Source organism: Epinephelus lanceolatus, chromosome 13, assembly GCF_041903045.1.
Source record: "Epinephelus lanceolatus isolate andai-2023 chromosome 13, ASM4190304v1, whole genome shotgun sequence".
NCBI classification, from domain to species: Eukaryota; Metazoa; Chordata; class Actinopteri; order Perciformes; family Serranidae; genus Epinephelus; species Epinephelus lanceolatus.
The window spans coordinates 20,723,591-20,750,358 of NC_135746.1; the positions used below are offsets into that span (position 1 = coordinate 20,723,591).

General features: G+C 40.7%; 2 protein-coding genes across 2 annotated transcripts; both read right to left on the reverse strand.

The window, feature by feature from the left end:
- Positions 1-9,377: 9,377 nt before the first annotated feature.
- Positions 9,378-14,308, reverse strand: LOC117270972 (uncharacterized). Its single transcript, XM_033649024.1, has 9 exons — positions 14,240-14,308; positions 13,980-14,019; positions 13,834-13,867; positions 13,672-13,725; positions 13,529-13,558; positions 13,214-13,385; positions 11,935-12,044; positions 11,599-11,773; positions 9,378-9,943 (listed from the first exon to the last, which is right to left on the reverse strand). Exons 2-9 carry the CDS (start codon positions 13,989-13,991, stop codon positions 9,847-9,849), a joined length of 684 nt encoding a protein of 227 aa, XP_033504915.1. The 5' UTR covers positions 13,992-14,019; positions 14,240-14,308; the 3' UTR covers positions 9,378-9,846.
- Positions 14,309-17,925: 3,617 nt separating this feature from the next.
- LOC117271157 (cartilage intermediate layer protein 1-like) lies at positions 17,926-26,763 on the reverse strand. The gene is made up of 5 exons (XM_078174135.1): positions 26,747-26,763; positions 26,345-26,533; positions 23,651-23,763; positions 23,313-23,487; positions 17,926-18,503 (listed from the first exon to the last, which is right to left on the reverse strand). The coding sequence occupies exons 1-5, from the start codon at positions 26,761-26,763 to the stop codon at positions 18,407-18,409; spliced, it is 591 nt and encodes a 196-aa protein (XP_078030261.1). The 3' UTR covers positions 17,926-18,406.
- Between the last annotated feature and the right edge of the window lie 5 nt (positions 26,764-26,768).

Here is a 26,768-nt window from a genome sequence, read left to right on the forward strand (position 1 = left end):
TTATCCTCTCCAAAATAAGTTGACCTGATGATTAAAATGAGTAAAAACACAAATAAAGCAGTTTCACGTAAAAAAAAAAAATAAATAAATAAAATAAAATAAATCTGAATTTTTCCAATGCTCTTGTCGTAGAAGGGCTGCTAATTATGGTGGCTGAATCAAAGACTCAAAAACACAAACGGCCCGTGTAGAGCCAGTGAGTGGTTTGTCTGTTCTGGGCTACTGTAGAAACATGTCCATGCACATCACCATCTCTGTGAAGGAGGACCTACTTTCTATGTGGATACAGATGCTCATTCTAAGGTAACAAAAACACAATGATTCTTAGTTTCAGGTGATTATACACTAAAGAAAACATACTTATTATATTTAATTTCTGCCAATGCAGTACATCCCCCTAAATCCTGCACAGTGAATTTTAATGGAACTGAGCCATTGCTACTTTTAATAGCCACATCACTGTGGGTGCAGCGGCAGTGGGGTTTGTGGAGCCTTCAAATTGGCTCCTGTTCAGATTTTACACTATATATCTTAAATTAAATCTACTTCACTCTCTGGATCCATAATTTTTAATTAGCTTTAGTTGATAGCATCGCAATTTCAGACAAGAATGAACAAGGTTACCAATATAAGATTATGCTTTATAGTCCTATAAGGCCTATATCCATTTGAACAAATGTTCAAAATAAAAGCCAACAGACTGTGTATCCAGTGTTACCAAATGATGACCCTCAGGGATTGTATTATAATGTATCTGCACCTTGATTTAAATGACACTGCAAAGAAATACGCCATCAAAACCCTACAGTTTGAGTACAAAACACACAGAGGCGGGTCTGGGAAGTTTGTGGTAGCTGTTATCAGTGTGAACTCGTACCACTTCATATTGGATAGGAGAGCTGACCCAGTTTCCTGGTGTAAAGAAGTCAGAATGTCCACAGAAACTTCTCAGACTTCTCCATTTCTGTCTGTCCTGTCATGTTCCAAGCACTCATTTATTATAAATTTTATTTTTCCTCCCCATTTTATTTATGGTTCTCAGACTACGTATGCCAATACGAACAGCATTATTTATAAAAGAAATACATGATGCTGGTATTTTACTAATAATAAACTCCAATTACAAATAAGTTTATATAAATAAATATCTTCAGTTTTTTTCTTTATTTTGTACGAGTTGTTTATGTCTTTGTTCTTGTTAGGAAAATAAATGCTTTCTGTTCTTTGTGTTTTCAGATCTTAGGAAGAAAATCATACATATTCACAGACCAATAACAACAACAACACACACACACACACACACACACATGCATACATACACAGCAGAGAGCCAGGCTGATTGGATGGTGGACGGCTGGAGTTGTTATTACAGAGCATCCAGCAGAGTCTGGTTTGCAGGATAAGGACGTCCTTACAGGGCATTTCTCAGTGTGAACGATGAGGAAACAGCCTACTGAGTGTGTGAGTGTGTGTGTGTGGGTGTGTGTGTATAAGAGAGAGAGAAAGAGAGAGACTGATAGAGACCCCAGAGAGAAAGTTTGAAAGAGAGGAATAGACAGAATGTGGACAGATGCATCTGTCTGCCTACATATTTTAGCCATCAAATAGAAATCTTGGCAATGCTTGCAAAAAGTGACTTTCCCCATTGGACTAGTCGGTGCCAAGGGTTTGCCTGCAGAGAAAGAGACTGGAGAATAAGAGAGGAGCTCACGAGGCTTCACATTCTGATACAGGAAAGCCTCCAACAAACTTTTCTTTCTGCAAAGACATCTCCTTCTTTGGTGTCCATGAACTAGAGCAAGAGGAGGGACTTTCTGAGCCAGACATGGAAGTGTTAATAAAGAGGGGACATGTACGGTTGGTTTTCATGTATCTGGGGCTTTGATACAGTAATGGGCTCTCTTGGTGCTTGTTAGTAACACATTAGGGCTTGATCGAACTCTCACCATTTTACAAACCACTGACAGCAGAGACATGAAAACAACCTGGAATGTGAGTGGCACCAACACAATGAACAGAGGTGGGACTGAGACTGCTCTCACACCTGCCCTGTTTGGTTCGATTCAATTGAACTCAAGTTTGTTTGCCCCCTAAGTGCTGTTTGTTTGGGCAGGTGTGAACACAGCAATCGCACTCGGGTGGCACCAAAATAACCAGACTGAGACCTTCTTGAAGAGGAACTCTGGTGCGGTTCATTTGTGGTGAGAACGTGTTCCGACCTGGATCTGAACCAACTGCAGTCACATGACACATTTTTTGGGTTAAACATGAGCATGTTACAGTCCTGGAGGATTATTAATGTGCGCCTCCTGCTGTACTGCCTTAATATGCACATTCAGCACATCCAGTGCATCAAAACATTGTTTTCTAGTTGGAGCCACGCCTCGTTTTCAAACTGTATGGTTTGACTAAAATGAACAATGACAGCAATATAGTCCACGATGACCAGCGCTAAAATCAACCTGCGTAGTGCTCAGGTCAAACAAGTTATGAAATTCTGATGATCTAATCCAATGTTAGCTGGAAAGCTAACATTGGATTAGCCAATAAGCTAATACTTTAGCTAAAAAGACACATTCACATACCTTACTTTCAGGGTTTGCAGTGACAGATGAAGTTAAATGTTGTGGGTGTCGTGTCACTGTTTTCTGAGTACAGATCTTGCATACTGCTGTTCTCTTCTTACTACCGTATTCAATAACATAGTCCTTGAATCCAAATGTTATCACTTTTGGACTAGCTCTCTCAGTGACAGCTGCCACATTGGTTGGTCTGTTGATAGACTGAACTTGTCTAATTTAAAAAAGTCCTTTTGATTCATCTGTCTCAAGTCTAAGTCAAGCCTCAAGTCATGCATACCAAGTCAAAGTTGAATCTTTTAATCTTTCACCTCCAGCATGCACTGGGACAGTTTGCAGTCCAGTGTGAAGCAGTCGGGATGAGAGTCAGCACCTCCAAGTCTGAGGCCAAAGCAAAGTAGTTCTATTAGTAGTAGTAGTATCTCGGGGTCTTGTTTATGAGTGTGGGTAGAACGGCGTGTGAGATGGATCAGTGGTGGTGAAGAGAGAGCTGAGCCAGAAGGCAAATTTCTTGATTTACTGGTCCATCTATGTCCCAACCCTCACCTATGGTCATAAGCTATGGGTACTGACGCAAGGAATGAGGTCACAGATACCACCCTTTCCTCAGAAGGGTGGCTGGGCTCAGCCGTAGAGCTCGGACATCTGGAGGGAGCTCGGAGTAGAGCCGCTGCTCCTTTGCGTTGAAAGGGGTCACTTGAAGTGATACGGGCATCTGATCTCCCATTGGAGGTGTTCTGGGCACATCACACTGGTAGAAGGCATGGGGGCAGATCCAAAATATGCTGGAGGGATTACATATCTCATCTGGCCTGGGAATGCCTCGGGGTCCTCCAGTAGGAGCTGGAAAGCATTGCTTGGGAGAGAGACGTCTAGAATGCTTTGCTTGAATGCTGCCCCCACGACTTGGCTTTGGATAAGCGGTTGAAAATAGATGGATGGATGGATGGATGGATGGATGGATGGAAGTTGAATCTTTTATCAATTTTAGTCTAGCAAGTCTCAAGTCCTTAAGTTTGCAACTCACGTCTGACCTATGTTATGTCAAATGTCACGAGTCCCCCACTTCTGACAATAATTCATGTCACATGTCATATAAAACCTGTGTTGTCACATATGAATTGATGCATGGAAACAGTTACACTTGAAAAAGTCTTCTGAGACAGGGGTTACAGCAGGCACACATCTCTGACCTTTTCAGGCTTCCATCGAAGTAATGCAATCCACTTTGTTTCCACATAGATCCAGGGATCAACTGTTGCAGCAGGGGATGAGAGGGCCCAGCAGCCGCCGCAGACATCCAGGATCAGAAACTCCAAACAGGGATAACACCCTCTCAGCATTCAATGTTTTCAATCAAGGGATCAGCTACTGTGACTGGAAACAAAATGTCCCAGACAGCTATCACGCAGGAGTTGCCGGCAGGCAAAAGCTGGCACGACTAATATGGCTTGTCAGAGTGAAAATAGCCTGGTATTGTTCTCACCTTCCGGAAAGGTACAGGCATAACGCTTTTGTCTTGTTCATCTCTCAGGAGTCATGCTCTAATAGCTTTTCAGGCTCATATTGCTTTGGTAAGAGGGATTTAAAGTTGCTGTTTCACTACCCACAGAGTGCAGTGATGGAGGTTGAGCTATTCATTTACACATAATTCAGCATGAATCAAATTTATACCATCATAAATGTGATAAATTCGTGTCTTTAGATTAAATGGCATTTGACGCATGGATTTGAGAATTATCAAGCTGCCTGGTTGGGGATTTATTAAAAATAACTCAAGGTACACGGACTGTGCCTTCTACAGCTCAAGTGTTTTCATGAGTTGCCAAGACTGCAGTGGTACAAAAATATATTGGACAGATAAACAGAAAATACTAAATAGTGTGACAAATCTGTCAAGCACCAGTTGTTTGGTGCTCGCAAAGAACTGTGAGAGATTAAGGACATATGAGATGTGTTCAGTAGCAATACATTTATGCAGCTACTTTGAATTCCAAACTTGTATACTTGGTGACAGAGAGACAGACATCTCTTTTGCTCATGCAAACAATCAAATTCATTGCATAAGAGATAAATGGTTGCATAAACTCTCAGTATGGAATTCCAAACATCCCACTCACAATTATATGCAGACACCTTTCTGCTTTTCCTGGCAGACAAAATGGTAATTTTTTTTACGTATTCAAATCTTCTGCATTACTTTCAGTGGTTTCTTTTCCATGCCCAAATCCTTAGAGTGGTTTTAATAGACAAATACTTGTTACAAAGGTCCTCAGCATCTACAGTAAGCCCTGTACAAAATCCACCCTGCAGTAAAATGTTGCCACCTAAGCCTCTGTAAAACCCAGGGAAAAATCTGGATGTGGACCAGCAGATAGAGCGTCAGTGTGGAAACATAAAGAAGGGTTTGATCTCATTTATGCCCTCACTGTTCTGGAGGTGATGAAACGAGGCCGGTCTTGAGCTCGGCGAGGTCAGTCCTCTACTCTCCTCTCCTCTCTTCTACTCTCCTCTCCTCCTTCCCTCTCCCCCATTAATCACGTCTGTACACATGAAAATGAGCTTAACCCTTTTTCCCATGCCGTGCTCTACTTCCACTCAAGGACACGTCGCAACAGCATGTATAAGTAGCATCTCTCTGTGCATATATTCCTCCTGCATTACCCCTTAATGGACACCCCTCAGTCTTAGCGAAACATGCTACACAGGGCTTTATCCTGCCTTGTTAAAGCTGTCACTCTTCCTTGCGTTGCCTCATAACAATTAACACTCCCATAAACCCTTTTGTCAAATGCTTAATAGGGGAAAAAATGTAAATGAAGGACTTATCCATACCCCCTTGAGTCTAACATAATTTCACTGGCAACTAAACTATGTGAAAGGAGGTTGGTGTATAATATACTGTGTGCACGCTCATGAAAAAGAGAGGGACGAAGTGAAAGAGTGAGTAGATAGCGAGAAAGAAGATAATGTCGCCAAGGGAAAGGAAAGTAAGAGAAGTAGGTAGAGAATGAGTAAGGAAGAGAGAGGACGGGAAAAAAGAAAATGAGCTTGGTTCCCTGTGTGGCACAGTGCTTCACCACTTAATCATCCCCTGGTCTATAAATAGGCCGTCACAGCCATGGAATATTGGGAGATTAATGGAAGAGAATGGAACACCATAATGCTGTGAAGCTTCAACACTTCTGTTGAACTTCAGTCGTGCAGATTTCATTTTACTTCCCCCTCTCAGTTTTATCATTAAAAAAAAAAAGTAAAGAGGGGAAGTTCCCCAGATTGCACCCACTTTACCCTTCCTCCTCTTCCCTGTCTTTTCCTTCGCCTGCTGCAACACAGTCTTACTGGGCGACAGACGTGCATACTCGAAGGCAAATGCCACCAACGTATATAAGCACAGAAATATTGATGCAGTGCAACCATGCAAGCATTAGCAATACACCCCTACAGCAGACAGTGGAAAAAGTTTTCTCCCCTCATTTCACATTCTGTATGATGCACTGCAGAGTTTCTGTTCAGCACCTATCACAAGTGCTTATCTCCTGAGGAAATGTTGACAGTGTTGATGTAGCAGGAATCACCTTGTATCTCCCTGCACCCCTCACTGCGTGCGTGTGTGTGTCTGTGTATGTATGTGTCTGTGTGCATAACAGTGTACATTCAGGGGAACTTGTGCAGGGGTAGGCTCACATCGGGAGCGTTTGACTTTGAGGGAAAAATGACAGAGGTGTGATTTAGGTCAGGGAAGAGAGAAGGGAGAAGGGGTTGTGAGGACACTAAAGCTGTAGCGATGGGCCAAAACGAAAGAACAAATCTTTCTGACCGACTCTTTTTACAGAGTCAGCTTGTCGAATGTCTGTGCACTCAAAATTCCAACTTTCCCCATTCACCCACTTGCTGTTATCGTAGGGTATTGCTCATGCTGCCTTCTACTGCCTATACTAAAGCCCAACCTAGATGGAAATGCACTGACCAGCCAACCTTATATTCATTAGTAAGATACTTGAAAAAATAATTTCAGTGCAAATAAATTCCTTTCTTAGAGAGAATAGTATTCTGGAGGAATTTCAGTCAGGCTTTAGAACGCACCACAGCACTGAAACTGCTTTTACTAAATTAATCAGTGACTACAGACTAAATTATGAGGAAAATAACGCCTCAAAGACCTAAGCATAGCATTTGATATGACCGACCACGGCAGGATAATCAGTCGTCTTGAAAAGTTGGTTGGTCTTTCTCACTGTGTGTTAAACTGGTTCAAAACAAACATCAAACAGTTAACATGTGTCTGAGAAACATGACCTCTGTTTTGGGGTCGCATAAGGGAGCAGCCTTGGTCCATTATTATTCTTACTGTACATGCTGCCACTTGGTAACATCATTAGAGAACACAATGTTTGTTTCCACAGTTACGCAGATGACACGCAACTGTACATCTCTGCTGAACCAAACAATGCTGCAGCCATAAACTCCATCACTACCTGTCTTTTGGCAATGAAGAAATTAATGAGCACTAATAAGACAAAACTGAAATCCTGCTTGAGAAATGCTGCTTTATAATCTGAGGAATTTCAACTCCCTGGATTAAAGCTATGGTCTACGTTTAGAAAGACGATGAGAAAGATTTGAAAAAAGCATCCCCCCCCCCCGACACACACACCCCTCCCTCTGTGCTCCATGACCCCTCCGAGCTCGTGTCCCTCTCCCCTCGGAGTCTCCTAACGACGCCCCCCCTCCCGCATAGCAACAAAATGTTTTGATGCCGTCTAACCACACAAAAAACTAACGGCAGCTTTCACAGTCATAAGCCAGTATTGGCATACAGTTATCTATGTCACAACATCCACAATAAAAACGAAATATTACCTGTTCAACAAAAAGTCCGTTGTATCAGCATCACTTTTCAGGCCCATATCTTGCCGGAGCTTTCTCCATCAGTCAAAGGATGACCCGATGTTTACTCTGCTTTGAGCCCTCAACTTGTTGCATTTCCTTTTTGTTTCTGCCTTTTCAGAGGCAGACTTATGCTTCCTTTGCAGGGGCAAGCAGAGGCCGCTTGCTGCTGTTGCTCTCTTTATTTTCCATATCGAAACTCGTTTAGCTGAATCGCTCAGGGCCTTACAAACTGCTCGTACTTTCAAATGCGGAGGGGGGTTGGGATGAGGCGGGATGAGGAGTAGAGGTATGTCAAAATGGAGCGAGGGGATTGGACAGAGGGTAAGAAAGAGAGAGTGCAAATTTGAGCAAGGAGTAACTCCCATGCGGACCAGATGGCTATGATTGGTCAGTTTCTCTGCAGGCCTGCAGCCGCCAGAGGGAATGGATTTTTTTTGGTTCCTTTTGCTCTTCACATTGTGTAGCTAGCACTATTGGGCCATAACCACCATCTAAATGATGTTAATAATAATGATCAATCTTTCTAAATGTAGACCATAGCTTTAAATCTGAGGTTACAAGTCTAGGTGTGATCCTAGATTCAGATCTAAACTTCACGTCCAACATTAACAAGGTGACGAAAACATCATTTTTCCACCTCAGAAACATAGCCAAGGTATGACCATTTCCAAATGAAAATGATGCTGAGGAATTGATTCATGCCTTTATTTCAAGCCGCCTCGACTACTGTAACGCACCTTTCACTGAGAGATTCAGCTTATTCAAAACTCTGCAGCTCGGCTATTAACCAGAACCAAGAGGAGAGAGTGCATCAGGCCAGTCTGAGCTGCTCTGCACTGACTTCCTGTTGCATTTAGAATTGATTTTAAGCTCCTCCTCCTTGTATACAAAGCCCTAAATTGGCTAGGACCGAGTGACATTGCTAACTCCCTTTGCCTCCAAGAACACTGCTATCATCTGCTGCTGGTTTATTGGAGGTTCCCATCAACAGCTAGAGGTAGATCTGGGATGCAACCTTTATCAATTACACCCCAAAGCTATGGAACACACTACTTATAGATATCAGGGAAGCTAGCTCGCTAAATATTTTTAAAAGAAAGCTAAAAATGTGTCTATTCACTTTAGCCTTTAACTAGCTCTGACTTCCTGACACAGGTCTGAAACACTTTTGATGCTTTTACTTTCTATTTAAATTAAAATTCTTACATGATGTAATGATTTACAGTTTTACAACTCTTTATGAATCAGCTCTGTTTTATGTTCACTCAGTGCTTATACTGCCCTCATTGTAAAGCACTTTGTGCTGCATTTCGTGTATGAAAGGTGCTATATAAATAAAGTTTATTATAATTATTATTATTATTATTATTATTACTGTGAGAGGTGATTGAATCAAACATGAGTAAAGATCTGCATAGAGCCAAGGCCAGCAATGCAGTTATGTGCCCCTCTCTCTTCTTCTGACTGGTGTGTTCATGAGCTTCAAATTGTAATGTGGAAACAATGTGGACCCTACAAAGAAGATGTGTTTAATTGACCACTCGGGGCGTTTAAACAACATATTGTTGATGAAAAGCAAAGAAAACGGATCAGAAGAGCCATGAAATGTGATCAGAAACTAATTTTTCAGATTGTTCCGAAACCACTTGAATGCAGCACAAGGCAGAGTAGGTAACTAGGACGTCTGCTATTTGTCCCTTAAAGAAAGACTTCTTCTTCCATTGCTGTTGAAATGATATCCAGCACCTCCTACTGTCTGTGTATCAGCTTCCACCATATGCTGAAAACACATGAGTCTGCATTACTCACAGCAAATTAAACCCTTATGTGAGAATGTGAGCTCATGACTACAGGCCTACTGAGCTGGGCAAAGTTGTTATGAGTAAAATGTAATGACAAAAGGGATTTGCAGTTTTATTGCACTTTTATTTACCGTTGATTAATTACCTACAATAAAAGATGATGATCACGATAGACTGATAAAGCACATAATAAGCCCTTGTGTTCACAGAAGACATTTTGGCATAGTAAAAGCGCAGGCGTAAATAATTAAAACAATTAGAGCTGAATTCCATATTTAGCTGTTTAGGTGTCACAGTCCTGGTATCACACATGCTGGCTGAGTCACACTGTCATGGCTCACTGGGACACTTGAATAGAACAGAGCCATTGTTATTGTTACCAGAAACACCTTTGCTTTTCTTAGAAGTCAAAATGTCTGCTGTGAAGAAGTGGTGTACAGTGCTTCTGTCATCAGGCACAGTGAGAAATAACATGTAATGGGAAAGAAAAAAAAGACCAAAATTTAAGTGATAAAAATTTGAACGTTGTCTCTTCTTAAGCTTCTTGTGTTGGCTGTGGAGGCAGGGCTTAATTACTTGCATGGGCATCCGAAGCGAACTTTGTAGTCACGGCACGTGCCAGATTTCTGGTCTGTGTTGCGGCAAACAAATCCCTGAGTTGGATTGTAGCTGCAAAATGATACCAAACAGTCAGTGTGATATTTAAAGCAAGGAAATACTGAGAGCAAACAAGAACTTCTCAGTAATGGGTTACATTGTTAAAATGATACATGTAATTGAGCATAGCGTTAGTTCAGGCAGGACGTGATGTCAAGCTCAGCTCACACCCCAGCTACATCAGCTGATCTCAAACAGCCTGATTGATGGAAGGGAGTCAGCTGACAGATCACATGATTCCTTTCTAAGCAAACCAGTTAGCAAATCTCATTCAAAGCGCCCTATTTAAACTGCTCTGGCCTGCCTACTGTTGCTGCTTCCTCTGCAAGCCACTTTGCAACCCGCCTCCACCCCAGCTCCTCCTTTGCATGCTGTGTCTGACTTATCAGTGTCATTTCTGTTTGTCAGTAATGCTGGTTCTGTTCTGTTCCTGGGGGGTCTTTGCTGCTGCTTTCCCTGCCTTTGCCTTTCCATGTAGGCACATGGAAGGGCAGAGCGGTTTGCTCCCTCTGCCTTAGGGTTTCCACGTAGGCGCATGATAGAGGCTCATTGTGTAGGCCCAAGGAAAGGCAGAGAGGCCCCAGAACAGAGCCTTACCGCCAAATATAATACTGCAAATGGAAAGAAAGGGTTTTTTGCCACAAGTGTTTTTGACTGAACTATAAAATACTGATCTGCAGCAGTGTTTCTCAAATGGTGTGCTGTGGGATTTTGTGATAATACCCCACATTATATTTGCAATATTCAACTGGGCCTATACAAAAAGTTCTGAATGAATTTCTAATTGACTTTATCAGAATGTTGTGCGCACTCATTTCCTAATAAAGAGGCAAACTAGTTAAAAAATGTAATTTAATTAAAAAAACCTTCACAGGGAACCTATTGGCGGCCGTTCACGTGTGGGAATTATAAGTGTGTGACACATGAAAAGCCCTGATTGGCAGCCAGTGCGAGGGATGATAACATTTAAAAGGACAAAGCTGTGAGTGGGACAATGGAACGTTTTATTGTATGGATCAAATTACAACAAAGCACTTGTCCTTTTTTCTTATTTTTATCATCTTATGTTGTGATAAAAGTGATAACACATGTTATAGAAGCTGTTGTGCACACATATAAATACAGATGTTGAGATTTTGGCTTGCCCTTTGGTTTGAAAAGTTTGAAAACCACTGATCTAGAGTATTGTTACTCGGTCAAATTACAATTAAATCTGTTCTTAGCCTATCTATTCTCATGTTGTTCTTGGTGTCAGGCGTAACTTCTTGTGAAATATCTCAGATATCCAATGAAAATAGAATAATTAGTCAGAAATAATGAACACCAATAAACTGGCTTATTCATGTTTCTCACTCTTTAGACCACAAAAAGCTTTGTTTTCTCAGACAAAGCTGTTAGCAAAAGAATAAAGTAAAGCTCAGACATTATGTGCCTATTACCCAGTTTCCTCATGGGGCTCATTAAAATTTCATCTAATCTAATGTAAATGTGCATCTACAAAGTTTCGATTCACTGTTTAAGCAGTAGCTCCAGGCAGTACATCTTGGTGATTTGGAAAGTTTGGGAAAGAGTTTTTAATGTTGAAAAGAACTGATTTATTGTTGGGTTGTTGGGAGAAAAATTAGTACATGCAAACTTTTAAATTGTTTCCCTGTGAGGCAACTTACATATGGAGGATCTCCCCTGTAGAGATGGCTGGGGTCATTGTGTCAGTAGTAACAGCCTCAATGTAGAGTGGGTGCTCACAGATCTGTCCTGGGTTTTCTTTCTTCAGGTTACTCAAAAGTTCCCAGTCCCCTGTTCCACTGGGATCGTCCCGGTCATACCACTTTGTCCAGCACACTGCAGGGAGCAGTAAAGGAGAGACTGGGTGACTGGTGGGGAACTGTTACCTAAGTATTATTCTAAATGGATGCTTATATGCACACGAACAATGAAAGAGAAAGGGAAATCCACTTTGCATTAGCAGCTTAACACTGCACAAGAATGTACACATACAGTACCTCCTCCACCACAGAAAGGGGGGTGGCAGCTGAAACGAACACGATAATCATTGCACATCTTTTTGGATTGGTCCTGGTTTCTGCAGATGAATCCTGAAGTTGTGTCACTCCTGAAAAAAACAAACAAACACAGGCACACACTTACTAAAAGCGATTTATATATAGTGGCATAGCTCCAGGGATGGCAAAGTCAGGTTTGCCACTTTGGCCCAAATTAAAATATCTCCAAACATTTTGTACAGACATTTCTGCTCCCCAGATGATGACTTTTCCTGGCTTTGGTGATCCCCTAAATTTTGATATTTTAATCTAAAGTAGTCCATACCCATTGAGTGCACAGTTGCCCACGTACAGTTTCATATGGTGTGTGTTTGGGATACAGGTCATAGGAATTTGCAGATTAAATAGTCAGCTGAACCCATTAAGAAGAGCAATGTATTCAGAAAGAGTTTTTGTGAATTTGATAGTACGATTGCTTTATTGAAAGTACAGTAGTACCATTGCCAATAGTGGGATAGTTAGTGGGCTAAAACTGTACATTAGTAGTTGAGGTAGCACGTTGAAAGGCAGATAGTTAAAGTCATTGCCTTATAGAGGCTAAGTTTTAGTAAGTTTTCCAACTTGAAAATGAACAGGGTTTGGCTTTAGAATCTTATGGGACATGAACACTGCACTCTCGAGTAAAAGCCACTGTTTGCTGGACTAATCAACCACCCAAGGCGACTTTCAGCGCCTTAACTTTTGTCCTTGTCCCACAGCGTTTCTCCCTGATGCCGCCAACACCATTACACTATAACACCAACCGGCCGTGTATCATGCCAACGTTAAACGACGCCTTATTTTGTTGGTTTCTGCATCACAAGTCACTGCCCAAATGCCAGATTTTGACGGCTTCGGAGTGAGACCAGGCTTTGAGTTTTTAGTTTGGCCCATTTCCCATACGCTATCATGGAGGGGGTGGGGTTAATGACCTATACTGCCGCCAGCCACCAGGAGGCAGTCGAGATATTTTGGCTTCACTTCTGGGGAGCTGTCATGTTGTCCATCTTTAAATACAGTTGATGGTACAGCCTCATAGAGCCTAGCATTTGCTTATTCTGCGTTTTTCTGGTGCTCATTGGTTACCAAGTGCTTGACTGATCAATAGAACAGAATAAATTGTCGAAAGTGAAATCAGTGGAAATATCTTCAGTCTCACCAGGTAAACAAACACATACAGTAGCAACATCAATGCAACACCTTCAGTAGAATACAATATGAATCACTGCATCCTACTCACTTATAAATCACATCCCCTGCTGCCGCCACACTGAGTCCAGACAGAGTTTGGGCCTCAATATCCTGTGGTTTAGAGCAGATCTTCCCTGGGTTCTCTTTGCGAAGGTTATAGAGGGTTTCCCAGTCTCCAGTTCCAGAGGGGTCGTCTCTGTCAAACCAGTCTGTCCAGCACTCTGGACCAAAGTATTCACAGCGGGATGAATTAATAACAAGACATTTGAAATCTGTCTGTAAATGCTGGGATTTGTCAAATGTCAGAAAAGATACAAAGGCGAATGAAGTGTGAATGTAAAAACAAAAGGTGTAATCTGCTTACGAATGTGGGTGGGATAGTAGCAGGGCCACCCTGAATGTAGTTAAACAAACAAACAGTGGTTGTCAAACCTTTCTATACAAAGTGAAACACTTCAGTCTGCACTTTAAATGTTTAAAGGATTGCGAGTGAAAAGAATCTCTAACCTGGCTTCACTGGAAGGAGGGAGACGGGCTTAGCCACAAGCTGCTGTTCGCTTTCTGTCAAAGGTAATCAGAAAGACGTTGTATACTGTGACTGCATTTATTCCTGATAACAGGGTCGTCAAAAGTGTACATACTATCATGAAGTTATTGAGATCAACCTACCTAAAAACAATCCTGCAACAATAGCGACACTTAACTGTGAGACGGAAGAAAAGAAAAAAGGTTACAATCACAGGATATAACATACTGCATACAGGACTGTAAATTTGTATTGAAAAATATGGCCATATAATACAAAGTCATATTACCAATTTGATCATGATTGCGGATAATGGATGATCTTTAAAACTGTAAGGGAAGTTTTTTGCATTTAGGAAAAAATATGAATGTATATACTAACATCTTAATTTTAAATGCATTTTAATTTAAAACATACATTTACAAATATACCCAATCATAAATACATAGATAGTTGAATACCAGTATCTTTGACGGTACATAAAATTCTAAAAATTAAGTTCAGAGTAGACATTATGTTATCTCTCTCTGCAGAAACAAACACACTCACCCACAAGACCTCTCAGTTGAACAGTATGGCTGCTTAAACCTCTGTGTGGCTTAATGAGGCTCTCTCCTGTCTCTCAACTTAAATACACGTCTGGAAGATACTTGAATACATGTTCTGCAGACCTCACCCCGAGAAAACAATGCACATGTTGGCACAATAATTTTCACATTTGAAAGGGTTAATTTAGAACAGAACGTTTGGAGATAAGGTGTCCGCCATTCTTCTGTGGTCACTTTAAACCTTCTCTGCATACCTGTTTCATGCAGGCAAATGTAAATACAAAGGGATGCAAATGTGTCGGTTTCACAATAGGGTAAAAAACATATCCTGTTTCAAATTCTCAGATTGCAGCATTTAAGACCCTTAACTGCAAAAGAGGTCATTATGACACAGAGTACGTGTTGTGAAGTCAACCAGATCCTATTCCCAATTGGCCAAAACATGCCGTGGAAGCCCACATTCGCACAAAAGCTATTGTGAAGTGCATGTGAGCAGGAGAAATTTAATCTTGTTCCCATGATCTAGACATCTAATGATAACAATCAGAATGTACTAGGAAAGGTACCACCCCAAGTCTGCCGTGGAAGCCCACATTCGCACAAAAGCTATTGTGAAGTGCATGTGAGCAAGAGAAACTTAATCGTGTTCCCATGATCTATACATCTAATGATAACAATCAGAATGTACTAGGAAAGGTACCACCCCAAGTCTGGGTAATGCAGTTCACCTTCATGTGTTCATCAGTGAGTGATCATCATGCAGCACTGGTTAGGGTTAGCACAAGAGCGTGGTTACTCACTTGCCTAACGACTAATGACTGAATAATTAACAAAATTAACTCTAGTGTCAAGAACACAGGTATCCCGGGCATACATCCCATGCTTGTTTGGCCCATCCGCTTCCCTCCCAGCCATTCTAAGCAGACTTTCTTGCTCATTATTCTATGTCTGTTGCTCTGTCAGTCAAATAATGACACAGATGGGTTTGTTGAAAGCCCAGTGTGTCTCATACAGATGCTAAACGGTATATTGTGCGTTTGAATCTGACGCATGGGGATGAGATCAGGCTGTATTAAAAAAAAAGGGGGCTGTAGACTGCTTAAAGGAACAGTGGGTAAGATTTAGGAGGATTAGTGGCATCTAGTGGTGAGGATTGCAGATTACAACCAGGTGAAACTTCTTGTAGTTAGAATTTTAGTGTTCATTGTACAGGAGGTTTTTACCAGGAGCCAAAATATCCGCAGAGGTTTCTTCCTCTCCAAAACAAACTGACCCGATAACTGAAACTGGTAAAAACACTGAATAAAGCAGTTTCACACTACAAATCAGCGTTTCTCATATGCTCTTGTCGTGGAGGGGCTCTTATCTCCAGTGGCCAACACAAAAGCGTAAATAGCCGTAGTTTAGTTTAGTTCAGCTTAGTTTAGTTTAGTTTAGCTTAGCTAATTTTGGTTTAGTTTGGTTTAGTTTACCTCGGCTCGGCCCAGCTCAGGTTGAGGTTGAGGTTGAGGTTCGGTTTGGTTTTTACTCGTTTGGTTTAGTTTAATTTAGCTTAACTTAGCTTATCTTAGCTTAGCTTAGCTTAGTTTATTTTGATTTAGTTTAGCTCGGCTTGGCTTGGCTCGGTTCAGTTCAGCTTAATTTAGTTTAGTTTGGTTAGGTCTGGTTTAGTTTTGTTTAGTTTAGTTTAACTGTGTTTAATTTAGCTTAGCTTAGTTTAGCTTAGCTAAGCTTAGCTTAGTTTATTTTGGTTTAGTTTAGCTCGGCTTGGTTAAGTTCAGCTTAGTTTAGTTTAGTTTGGTTAGGTTTGGTTTGGTTTGGTTTGGTTTGTTTATTTTAGTTTAACTTAGTTTCATTTAGCTTAGCTTAGTTTATCTTAGCTAAACAATATGAAAAATGTTACAGAGTTCATTACACATTTCTTTTGTAGTTAGGCTTAGTTTTCTTGTTTTCCCTCTTTAACAGCTGTAAACAGACAAGTCAAATCCATGCCAGTTCAGGGCAACCACATAATTCTGTGTTAAATAAAAAAACAGAAACCAAAAACCCAGGCATGCTCACACATTAAGAGTAAATAGTAGTAGCTATTGCACATACAGGAATATAAGCCATATACTCATCACAAGAATTTAATGATCAAATGTGTGATTCAGTGCTAAAACTTCAGGCAAAGTTGATGCAATATAAAAGGACATGCAATTTTTAAAAGCACTAGAGGCAGCAGTGACATATTTATAACTATATTGTAACACAAGCAGGACATGCTGTCAGCAGCAGCAAATTCATGAGTAATTTGCTACTATAAGGTGCTTTATGATTTTACATGTTTCTCTGTGTGCACTGTGTTCCACCCCATTGCTTGTATTCTGGTATTGTTTGACAAGACAAGTATGGCTTCCATTTGTATGCCTCACAGTCTGCCACTCAGTACTTTAAAAACCAGGGTAGTGCACAGTTGTGTCCACTGTTGCCTTATGTATGCTCTGATGAAGGTCAAACCAACCGAAAGCTCAATAAAGTGAAAACACTGCATAGATGTAGGTGTGCAGCAATGTTTTTCTACCATAAGCAAACCATACCATAATTCTACCTATTCTGGGGTCCTGTAGAAACATGGCAGTGCAACATGGCTATCCCTGCGGACGAGGACCCTCTATGTAGATATAAATGGCTTATTCTATGGTAGGGAGAACACAGCTGATTATTCACTGAAGAAATATAATTATTATATTCAATTTCTGCCAATATATCCCACACACTGAACCTTTAACTGAAACTACAACAGTAATGAACATTTATAATTGGAGCACTTACCTTCTTGTCCTTTACAGAACGGTGGGTGACAGCTGAAACTGCACAGCTGCTGCAGCGAATGCTATAATCCAGGCAAAATTTTGGCTGCCTCTTGCAGTTAAAGGCAGCTGTCATGCTATTTCTGAAGTTATAAAAGGATGATTCAGGTGCAAGTGGCTGATAGGAATTAACGCATATCACCTGTACCAGCATTACAGTTATTTTAGAAAGTGTTTAGGTGTTGTGGTTATATAAGGTGGATAATTTGTCTCATAGTAACAGAACATCTTGACACCTGGGTACATCAACACTCGTTCTGTTTGGGAGGTTAAACTAAACTGGCTTCGCAAAGATCTTCTGGGGTTTTACTTTCAGTCATTGAGAATGACCTGTCCGTGTACTGTCCCAGAGTCATTTCCAACCAACTGTGTGTCTGTGTGCGTATGTGTGTACATTCAAGGGAACTTGTGTGGGTGTTGGCTCACAGCAGGGACATTTGACTTTGAGGTAAACATGACAGAGGTTTGATTCAGGTCGGAAGGAAAAGAGACAGGCTGTGAGGACACCAAAAAACAAGCCATTTTTTCCTTAAATAGAGGGGAAGTGATAGGTTGAGAGATAAAAAAAGAACCTTAAACATCATGTGTGTTATAACTTTGCTTGATAGTGCTCCTACGTTAGTATGACATTCAGATTTACTGACACATTCCTTTTTACGTTCCCAATTTACTGTTTAAATGATATCCAGCACCTCCTACTGTCTGTATATTAGTTCCCACCATCTGTTGAAAACACGAGTCTGAATTACTCACACCAAATCATAACTTCATGAAAGCCTGTGAGCTCATGAGTATGCTCCTAATAAGCTGGTCAGAGTTGTTATGAGTACAACGCAATGACAAAAGGGATTTGCTGTTTATTAGTGGTTTTATTGCTGTTTACAGTTGATTAATTACCAATACAGCATCATGATTTCATACTCAATAGAAATAAAAAGATAGCCTGATAAAGCACATAATAGGCCTTTTCCTACAGGGGATATTTTGGCTTGTCATGTTGAGAAAAGCACGGGCGTAAATAATACAGTTAACTATGGATGGATTCCATTTAGCTGCTTAGGCTGGTATCACACATGCTGGCTCGCACTCACTCGCACTGTCATGATTCACTGGGACACTTGAATAAAACAGAGCCGTTGTTAATGTTACTTGCAACATCTTTGTTTTTTGTATAAGTCAAAATGTCTGCTGTGAAAAAGGCCTGTTATACCTCTCTCATCAAGCACTGTAAGAAAAATCAGACAAATTTCAGTGAGATAAATTTGAGCATTGTCTCTTCTTATGCTTCTTGCGTCGGCTGTGGAGTCAGAGCGTCATCATTTGCATGGGCATCTGAATCGAACTTTGTAGTCACAGCACCTACGGGATTTTTGGTCCTCTTGGCGGCAAACAAATCCCTTAATTGGGCTGTAGCTGAAAAATGATTCCAAACAGTGAATCAGTATGATATTTAAAGCAATATTCAAATCAAACAAGAACTTCCTTTTAATGGGGTACATCACTAAATCCAGAAATGTATTAAAAATGTGATTGAAAACATTAATGCTTCACACACATCTTCACCTCGGCAGCACAAAAGATCTATACAATCAGCCCAGTTTTGAAGTGGGCACCCAAAATTACAGTCACCAATTCAGTATCTGACCACATGTAACCTCTTCTGTTTCTGACGCTCTAACCTCTTCTGTTTCTGACGTTCTGACGTTGCGAAATGGCCAGTTCAGTTTTTGCAGAACATTATATTGTCAAAGTGAAGTTGACCTTTGACTTTTTGAATATAAAATCATTTATCAATTATCCTATAAGACATTTGTGTAAAAGTTTGTCGTAATTAGCAAATTAATTCTTGAGTGATGACCAAAATGCATTTTTAAGGTCACAGTGACCTTGATCTTTGACCTTTTGAATATAAAATCATTTATCATAGATCCTGTAAGACATTTGTGTAAAAGTTTGTCATAATTAGCAAATTAATTCTTGAGTGATGGCCAAAATGCATTTTTAAGATCACAGTGACCTTGATCTTTGACCTTCAATGATCAAATTTTTTTTTTTTCCCCCACATAATTTTTAATTTCCAAAATAGAGCAGATAGAAGACACAGTAATATTTGGTCAATCCAATAGTGGCACAACAAAAAAAGTTAAGTATTAAGTTTTACCATTAAATGGTAAAAAATAGCACTAAATACTAAAACATAATATAATGGTTGTTGGTCGGACAACTGCCTGTCACATCACAATTTAATGTCTGTGAAATAGATGATCAGTCATTCAGGGATATCTGAAAAGTCCAGCTCTCGTACATACTCAAAAAAGGGATCCCACATCATGCAAATTTCCTAGGGGAGCCCCTCATTATGCACCTGATTCTTTCCAGTCTGACAAAATGAAGGACTTCCCTTATCCATAAGGTGTGTGAAGGAGGTATTGGGGACTTCCACTTGAGTAACACCAAGCATCTGGCTAGTGAGGTAACAAAGGCTGTAACAGTTCCCTCATGGGAAGAGAGTAGTACTGTGGGTGGAGTTACACCAAACAAAGCATTAGGTTCAACAGATTTCCAGTAACCCTTGACAGTGATCTAAAGATTTCTCCACAGTACGTCTGTAATGCAAGACAAGACCAGAACATGTGTACATGGCTCGCTGTTGCTTGGCTACACCTGTCACAAGTTGAGTTCACATCTTTATAGATCCTAGAGAGCCTAACCTTCCTGAAATGAGCATGGGGTACTCTTTTGCACTGGATCAGTCCATGTTTTGCACAGACAGATGATTTGTGAACTTTATCACGGACACCCAATGACCAAATTCTAATCAGTACAATGCTGAGTCCACGTGGATGCTGGTGCCAAAGTTGAAGAAATTCCCTCAAGGTGTTCTTGAGGTATTACGTTCATGAGAATGTAAAGGGTCACAATAATGTTGACCCTTTGCTCACCAAAGATGTGAAATACTATCAAATTGTTTATTTAAACCATTATGAGAAGGACTTTCAAAAAAAAAAAAAGGGCTATCTAACTCGATATCAATTATGAATTATTATTTTGAACGAGCTCCAGCTGACAGTTTATCCACGCCAACCTCATACACTGTTAGGGAGGCGGAGAGGGAGACTGGCAGACACAGGCAGACCTGGCTGTGTCTAGAGAAGACAGGCTGCGTCAGCTCTGTCCTCAGAGACAGGTGGAGACACAGCAACATTTCCTGCTACAATGCAGCACATATGAAGACTTCAGAACAATGTTCCTTACAAAAACTAAATGTATACTCCAGGATTTTGATTCACTCTCTGACCAGACTGAAATGCAACATCTACTTGGAGAAAATAATGTCAGCGCCACAGATGCAGCAAAATATGTCAGTGCCTAATGTGACCAGTGTCGCAGCCTAAGAAACAACCAACACAACAACATAGAGCATCTCCTCACACTTCACACTCTGGCTTTTTATTTACTTCTTCACTTAATGAGGTTTTTTTCCCTTGAAATTTATGTCTATAATTTTGTATCAACACGTTGTTGATTGTTTAAGAAGTCACTGTCTTAAGCAAGATTTATACTTGTGCGTCAGCTTTATGCACAGCCTACACCGTAGCCTACACACTTGGCCTACGCCATTGTGAGCATTTATACTTGTGCAGTAGCGTGTCTGTGCAGTTACACCTCCTGAACACTAGTCGGCGGTGGGGTTTCTGTGAAGGGAACTGCCCATTGGTTCGACAGCCCATTGGTTCGACATCCCATTGTTCCGACCATATTAAACTCATTGTTCCGAAGTCCGTTCCGAAATCATCATGATGCCCTGTGGTTAAGGTCTGGTTAGGTTCAGGCACAAAAACCACTTGGTTAGGGTCAGGAAAAGATCATGGTGTGGGTTAAAATGAAAAAGAAAGTGACATACACATAAGCCGTGAGCCTGCTCTGCCTCAAGCCAGTCGCGGCGCACCATACGCCCGCTGCAAGCCGTTCAGCACCGCGGACAGTCGGACTAATGGGATGTCGAACCAATGGGCTGTCGAACCAATGACATGGACCCTCTGTGAAGTCCTGTAAAATTTAGTTGATTCGAAACACACATTAAACATGACTTAATAGCGACAATTTCAAACACAAGTACACAAATCAGCTTCACTATAACTCGCAGCCTTCACAGACAAAGCACTGGACACATTTTCCCCACAAATACAACATGCTAATGTTTTTAGCACAAGCCTATGGCATTTTACATTGTATAAATTAGCCTAGTGGATAGCAGATTTTCCTCTTCTCTTATGAAGCCAGGGACAACAGCAACATTTAACTAAGCTAACGGTACAAAATTCAGCTCCATTACAACTCACAAGATTCACCGACAAAACAGTTGTCTAAACACATACTTCTATATACTAAACATGTTTTCCCAACAAATATAACATGTTAACGCTATTAGCACAAGCCTATGGCATTGTATATATGTATGTATGTATAAATGAGCCTAGCGACAAGCAGAGATTTCATCTGCTCATATGAAGCCAGGATAAATCACACACAAGACTTAAAATGCTATTTTTGTGAAGGCTTTATTGTCTTGGCAATTTATTGTTTCTCATCTGCAAAATTAAAATAAATAAAGGCTTCGTTTCCACTGAGGGAAATGGTTTCAGCTTACAAAGATAGACAGGAGGTCTGCGTTGCTGCAACATGTAGATACGTTTCCGGGGAGGTGCACGTCAGGCTACGCCGTAGGGTACGGCTTCAGAGGTTAGGAGTCACCACCTTTTTTTCTGCTCTCTTTTTACCATGCTGGTAAATCTGAATGAATTATAGGCTACTTTGGTGCTCATGGTTTCAGTGTTAATGAACTCAACGATTAAATTATGGAGAATCTAACCAAGCTAATGATGTCTAGCATGTCTATATTGACAAAAGTTTAAACTCTAAAGAGTTTAGCTGACATATTTGTATGCACGATCTAGGCAGCTAGCAAATGTTAGCTCATGCGGGTATATAGCTGACAACCCAGATGGTTTTAAGAGGTTTTATATCCAAAGAAATAACACAAAAATAAACTGCTTTACAGCACCAATGGCAACAAGACCTGCCGTCTAATTGAGAAGTGTTGCCATACCTGGTTAGTGAAAGGAGCTTGACATTTAATTGGGGCTTGGCTTACATCAAAGTTTTACAAAAGCCATAATTCCAACATGGTATCTCTCTTTGGTGGTATCTCAGCACGCTGATATGCAAACTCCATCAAATAACACCAGGCTCGACTTCACCAGACCCCTGACACATAAAGGGTTGATGCAGGTATCACTGAAAATTTTTCAATACTACTTGGTATTGTTTGGTTGATACCTTATAAGGTATTGAGTACCAATACCCAGCCCTAATAAAGGCTGAAATAAATACTGAAATGCCCATGTATTATTTATTAATCTATTTTTGGACTTGATTTTTTTCTCTTGACCTGAATCCCTATTACATGACTGCTAGGTGTCTTTCTGTGATAACAAAAAAATGGTGGACATTCATGTCAATTTCAGTGGAAAATGCAATGTTTTAAGAGTTTCAATATTAAAATGCCTTTAAGAAAACATTTCTAGCGAGAAAAGTGCATTTTGTTTTCAAAATTTTTATTCAGTGAATGCATATCCTCCTAAGACCCTGTGTCCTCATATGAGTGCATTAGACCTGCTGTCCTCCTTTGTGGACGCTTTATTGTGCCATCTAGTGGTAGTAAGAGCATAATACACTAATCCATGTAAAAACAAGAAGGCCGCCATCTCTACCAAGTCAGTCTACAGCTGATCCCGACACAAAAGTGGACAAGGTTCAAAACTTGATCACATATTATGGTTGAAACTTGTATATTTATGATTAATTATGCTCGTAGTTTGTATGCTCGTAGCAACAGTAACAAACTAAGACACTGTTAATTAGGAAGTACTTGTTTGAAGACACTGGAACTTTATTATCAGCTCATTTGAGGACACTGAGACTCAATTATCATTGACAATGTTTAGTTTTTTATATACTCCCAAATAACTAGGAGAAATCAAAAAAGCATACCACACAAAAGTTTGGGTCTCAGGAGGATATGATCTTTACTTTGTTAATATGAAGATTATTTCAGTCTCACTAGAAAATTGTTGTAATGCAACATTTTATTTCATCTTTAAGTAGAAACTATTTATTATTCTTATCATATTATTATTATTTTCCTGTGAGGCAACTTACCTGAAGAAGATCTCCCCTGTGGAGATGGCTGGGGTCATGTTGTCAGTGGTAACAGCCTCAATCTGCAGTGGGCTGTCACAGATTTGTCCTGGGTTTTCTTTCTTCAGGTTACTCAAAAGTTCCCAGTCCCCTGATCCACCAGGATCGTCCCGGTCATACCACTTGGTCCAGCACACTGCAGGGAGCAATAAAAGAGAGGCTGGATGACTGGTGGGAAACTGTGGCACCAAGGCACCATTCTAAATGAATGCTTATATGCACACGGACAATGGAATAGAAGGAGAAATCCATGTTGCATTAGTATCTTAACATTGCACATGAATGTGCTCATACGGTACCTCTTCTATCACAGAAAGATGAAGGACATCTGAAGCGAACACGATAATCATTACACTTCTTATTCCTGGATTGGTCCTGGTTTCTGCAGACAAATCCTGACACTGTGTCACTCCTGGAAAAAAGGAAGAACAGAATAGCACTCATTTAATATGGCCTTATAGATGCATCAACTTTAACATTTGTTTTTTGTTGGCATGGTATTGGCTTGGCTCTAATGTTATGTTCACACCAAACATGATGGGAATTTTCGCATCACATTAGTAATGTGAGTATGAATGCCACTGAAATGTTCACAGACCCAGAGAGCTGCTGTCAGTGGGACACGCAGTTTCAACACAATGTTCGGATCGTTCTAAATTGGAGGATGCAAGCACTTCACACTTTACTGTTTGTTTGGTAAGTTGATTAATTTATTCGTAGATATTTACCATTGTTTTACCTGTTGATTAGGTACAGCAGTGCTCTTCAACATGTGTCTCTGGCTTATTTGGCAGTGGTTTTACATAATCCTCTTATGAGAAATCTTCACTGCAAACACCGAGATGTCTCAGTCTTGCAGGTAAAGTGGTGATGTCTATATTCAGTGTAACTAGCCACAGCTGCTTTCATTTCTTTGTTTGAATAGAACCAAGAAACACAAGTACAGACCTTCTAAGAAACCTTTACAAAAGTGAAGCTTCAGTTTAGTTGGGGGGGGGGCTGGAGCCTATCCCAGCTGACATTGTGCGAGAGGCGGGGTACACCCTGGACAGGTCACCAGACTATCACAGGGCTGACACATAGAGACAGACAACCATTCACACTCACATTCACACCTGCAGGCAGTTTAGAGTCACCAGTTAAGCTGCATGTCTTTGGACTGTGGGAGGAAGCTGGAGTACCCGGAGAAAACCCACGCTGACACAGGGAGAACATAAAAACTCCACACAGAGGAGCTCCCCACCCTGAGTTTGAACCAGGAACCCTGGGACCAGGACCCAGGAACTCTCTTGCTGTGGGGAACTGCCCACTGGTTCGACAGCCCATTGGTTCGACATCCCATTGTTCCGACCATATTAAACTCATTGTTCCGAAGTCTGTTCCGAAATCATCATGATGCCCTGTGGTTAAGGTCTGGTTAGGTTCAGGCACAAAAACCACTTGGTTAGGGTCAGGAAAAGATCACGGTGTGGGTTAAAATGAAAAAGAAAGTGACAAACACATAAGCCGTGAGCCTGCTCCGCCTCAAGCCGGTCGCGGCGCACCATACGCCCGCCGCGAGCCATTCAGCACCGCGGAGAGTCGGACTAATGGGATGTCGAACCAATGGGCTGTCAAACCAATGACATGGACCCTTGCTGTGAGGCAACAATGCTAACCACTAACTGCCTACACTGATGACAGATAATAACAGTAATAATAAAAATGCATTTTATTTATAGGTACCTTTCAGAGCACTCAAGGACACCTTACAAGACACAGTTAAAACACACAAAAAAAGCAAGCAGCAATGTTTCTATAGAAAATAAAATCAAATAATTCTATAATAAGTTAATTAAATGACTAGACAAAAATCATTATAATATTAGGGATAAAATCATCATCATAAAATCATCATCAGTGCAGGTCTCAATATGTGTCTCTCCATTAAATCAGACTGAATATGCCAGCTTGAAAAGGTGTGTTTTCAGACGGGATTTGAAGGTGGAAAGGGAGTCAATATTACGATTGTCGTGGCGGAGAGAGTTCCAGAGGCGGGGGGCAGAATGGCTGAAGGCTCCAGAACCCATGGCAGTCAAGCAGGCAAATTGTGATGTGAGCTGGATTGCAGAAGAGGATCTAAGAGTACGGGAGGGAGTGTAGATATGAAGGAGTTCAGACAGGTAGGAAGGGGCTTGATTATAACGGGCCTTAAAGTTGAGAAGCAGAATCTTGAAACTGATGTGATATTTAGATAGATAAGATAAATAGATTACTATCTTGTGCAGGTCAACTTCAAAAAATCTGAACTATCTCTTGAAGTGTTTGTTTTTCTTAGCCATTCTATTGGTGCAATGTATCCATATAGAGCGGTTTATAGAACATCGTACGAAAATGCACACACAACAGTTGGTATGACATCCTAGAAATTAGCACTCCACATATGACATTACATCCTTAAGGTACTGTTATGTAATTAACGTAAAGTTACGGAGGTTAGGTTTAGGCAAGTAGAGTTACCATGGTTAGGTTTAGGAAAAGAAACATGTTTAGGACGTACCATAAAGTGAGTCAAAGTTCACATAGTTACAAACACGCGTCTCCTGATGAAAGTCCCAAGAGAAAACCTGCCTCCTTACAAGACCACTCAGGACTTCTTCCTTGTTTACTTGTCAGTGCATTGGTCACATAATCATAGTCTTTCAAATACGTGGGTTATGTATGACTTTGGGATGCAGTACAAAAAGTTTATGAGAACAGCCTGATTGGCGCAGCTCCAATGATGCCAATGTCAGTCTCTCAGTCTTTCTGTTCGTCAGTCAGTCCACAACTCAGTCTGAAATATCGCCAAAAACTTTGGATGGGTTGCCATGAAATTTCATACAGATAATTCTGGTTCCCAGAGGATGAACTCTTCCAATTTAGGTGATCCCCTGGGTTTGGTGATCTCCTAACTTTTAATCATCAGGTCAAAATTTAAATTTCAACACATGCAAAAGTATTTGAGTCCTTACTTGTGAATAATCTCCCCTGCTGCAGCTGGACTGAGTCCAAATAGAGTTCTGGCTTCAATATCCAGTGGTTTAGCGCAGATCTTCCCTGGGTTCTCTTTGCGAAGATTGGAGAGGTCTTCCCAGTCTCCAGTTCCAGAGGGGTTGTCTCTGTCGAACCAGTCTGTCCAGCATCCTCGACCAAAGTACTGACTTTGAAATAAAGTAACAACAATTCGTCAAATGTCAAAGAAATACAAAGACAGATGAAATGTGAGTGTGAAACTAAAAGTTGTAATCTGCTTAACACTGCTCTTTAAGTGTTACAGAACATGACTGTGTGTGTCATTCAGTTTGTTTAACTGCATGTAACAGAGACTTGCTGTGCTCGTTCTCTGGAGTTACAAGGTTTTATTTTTTCCACACTCATAGAGATAGTGCATGTTGG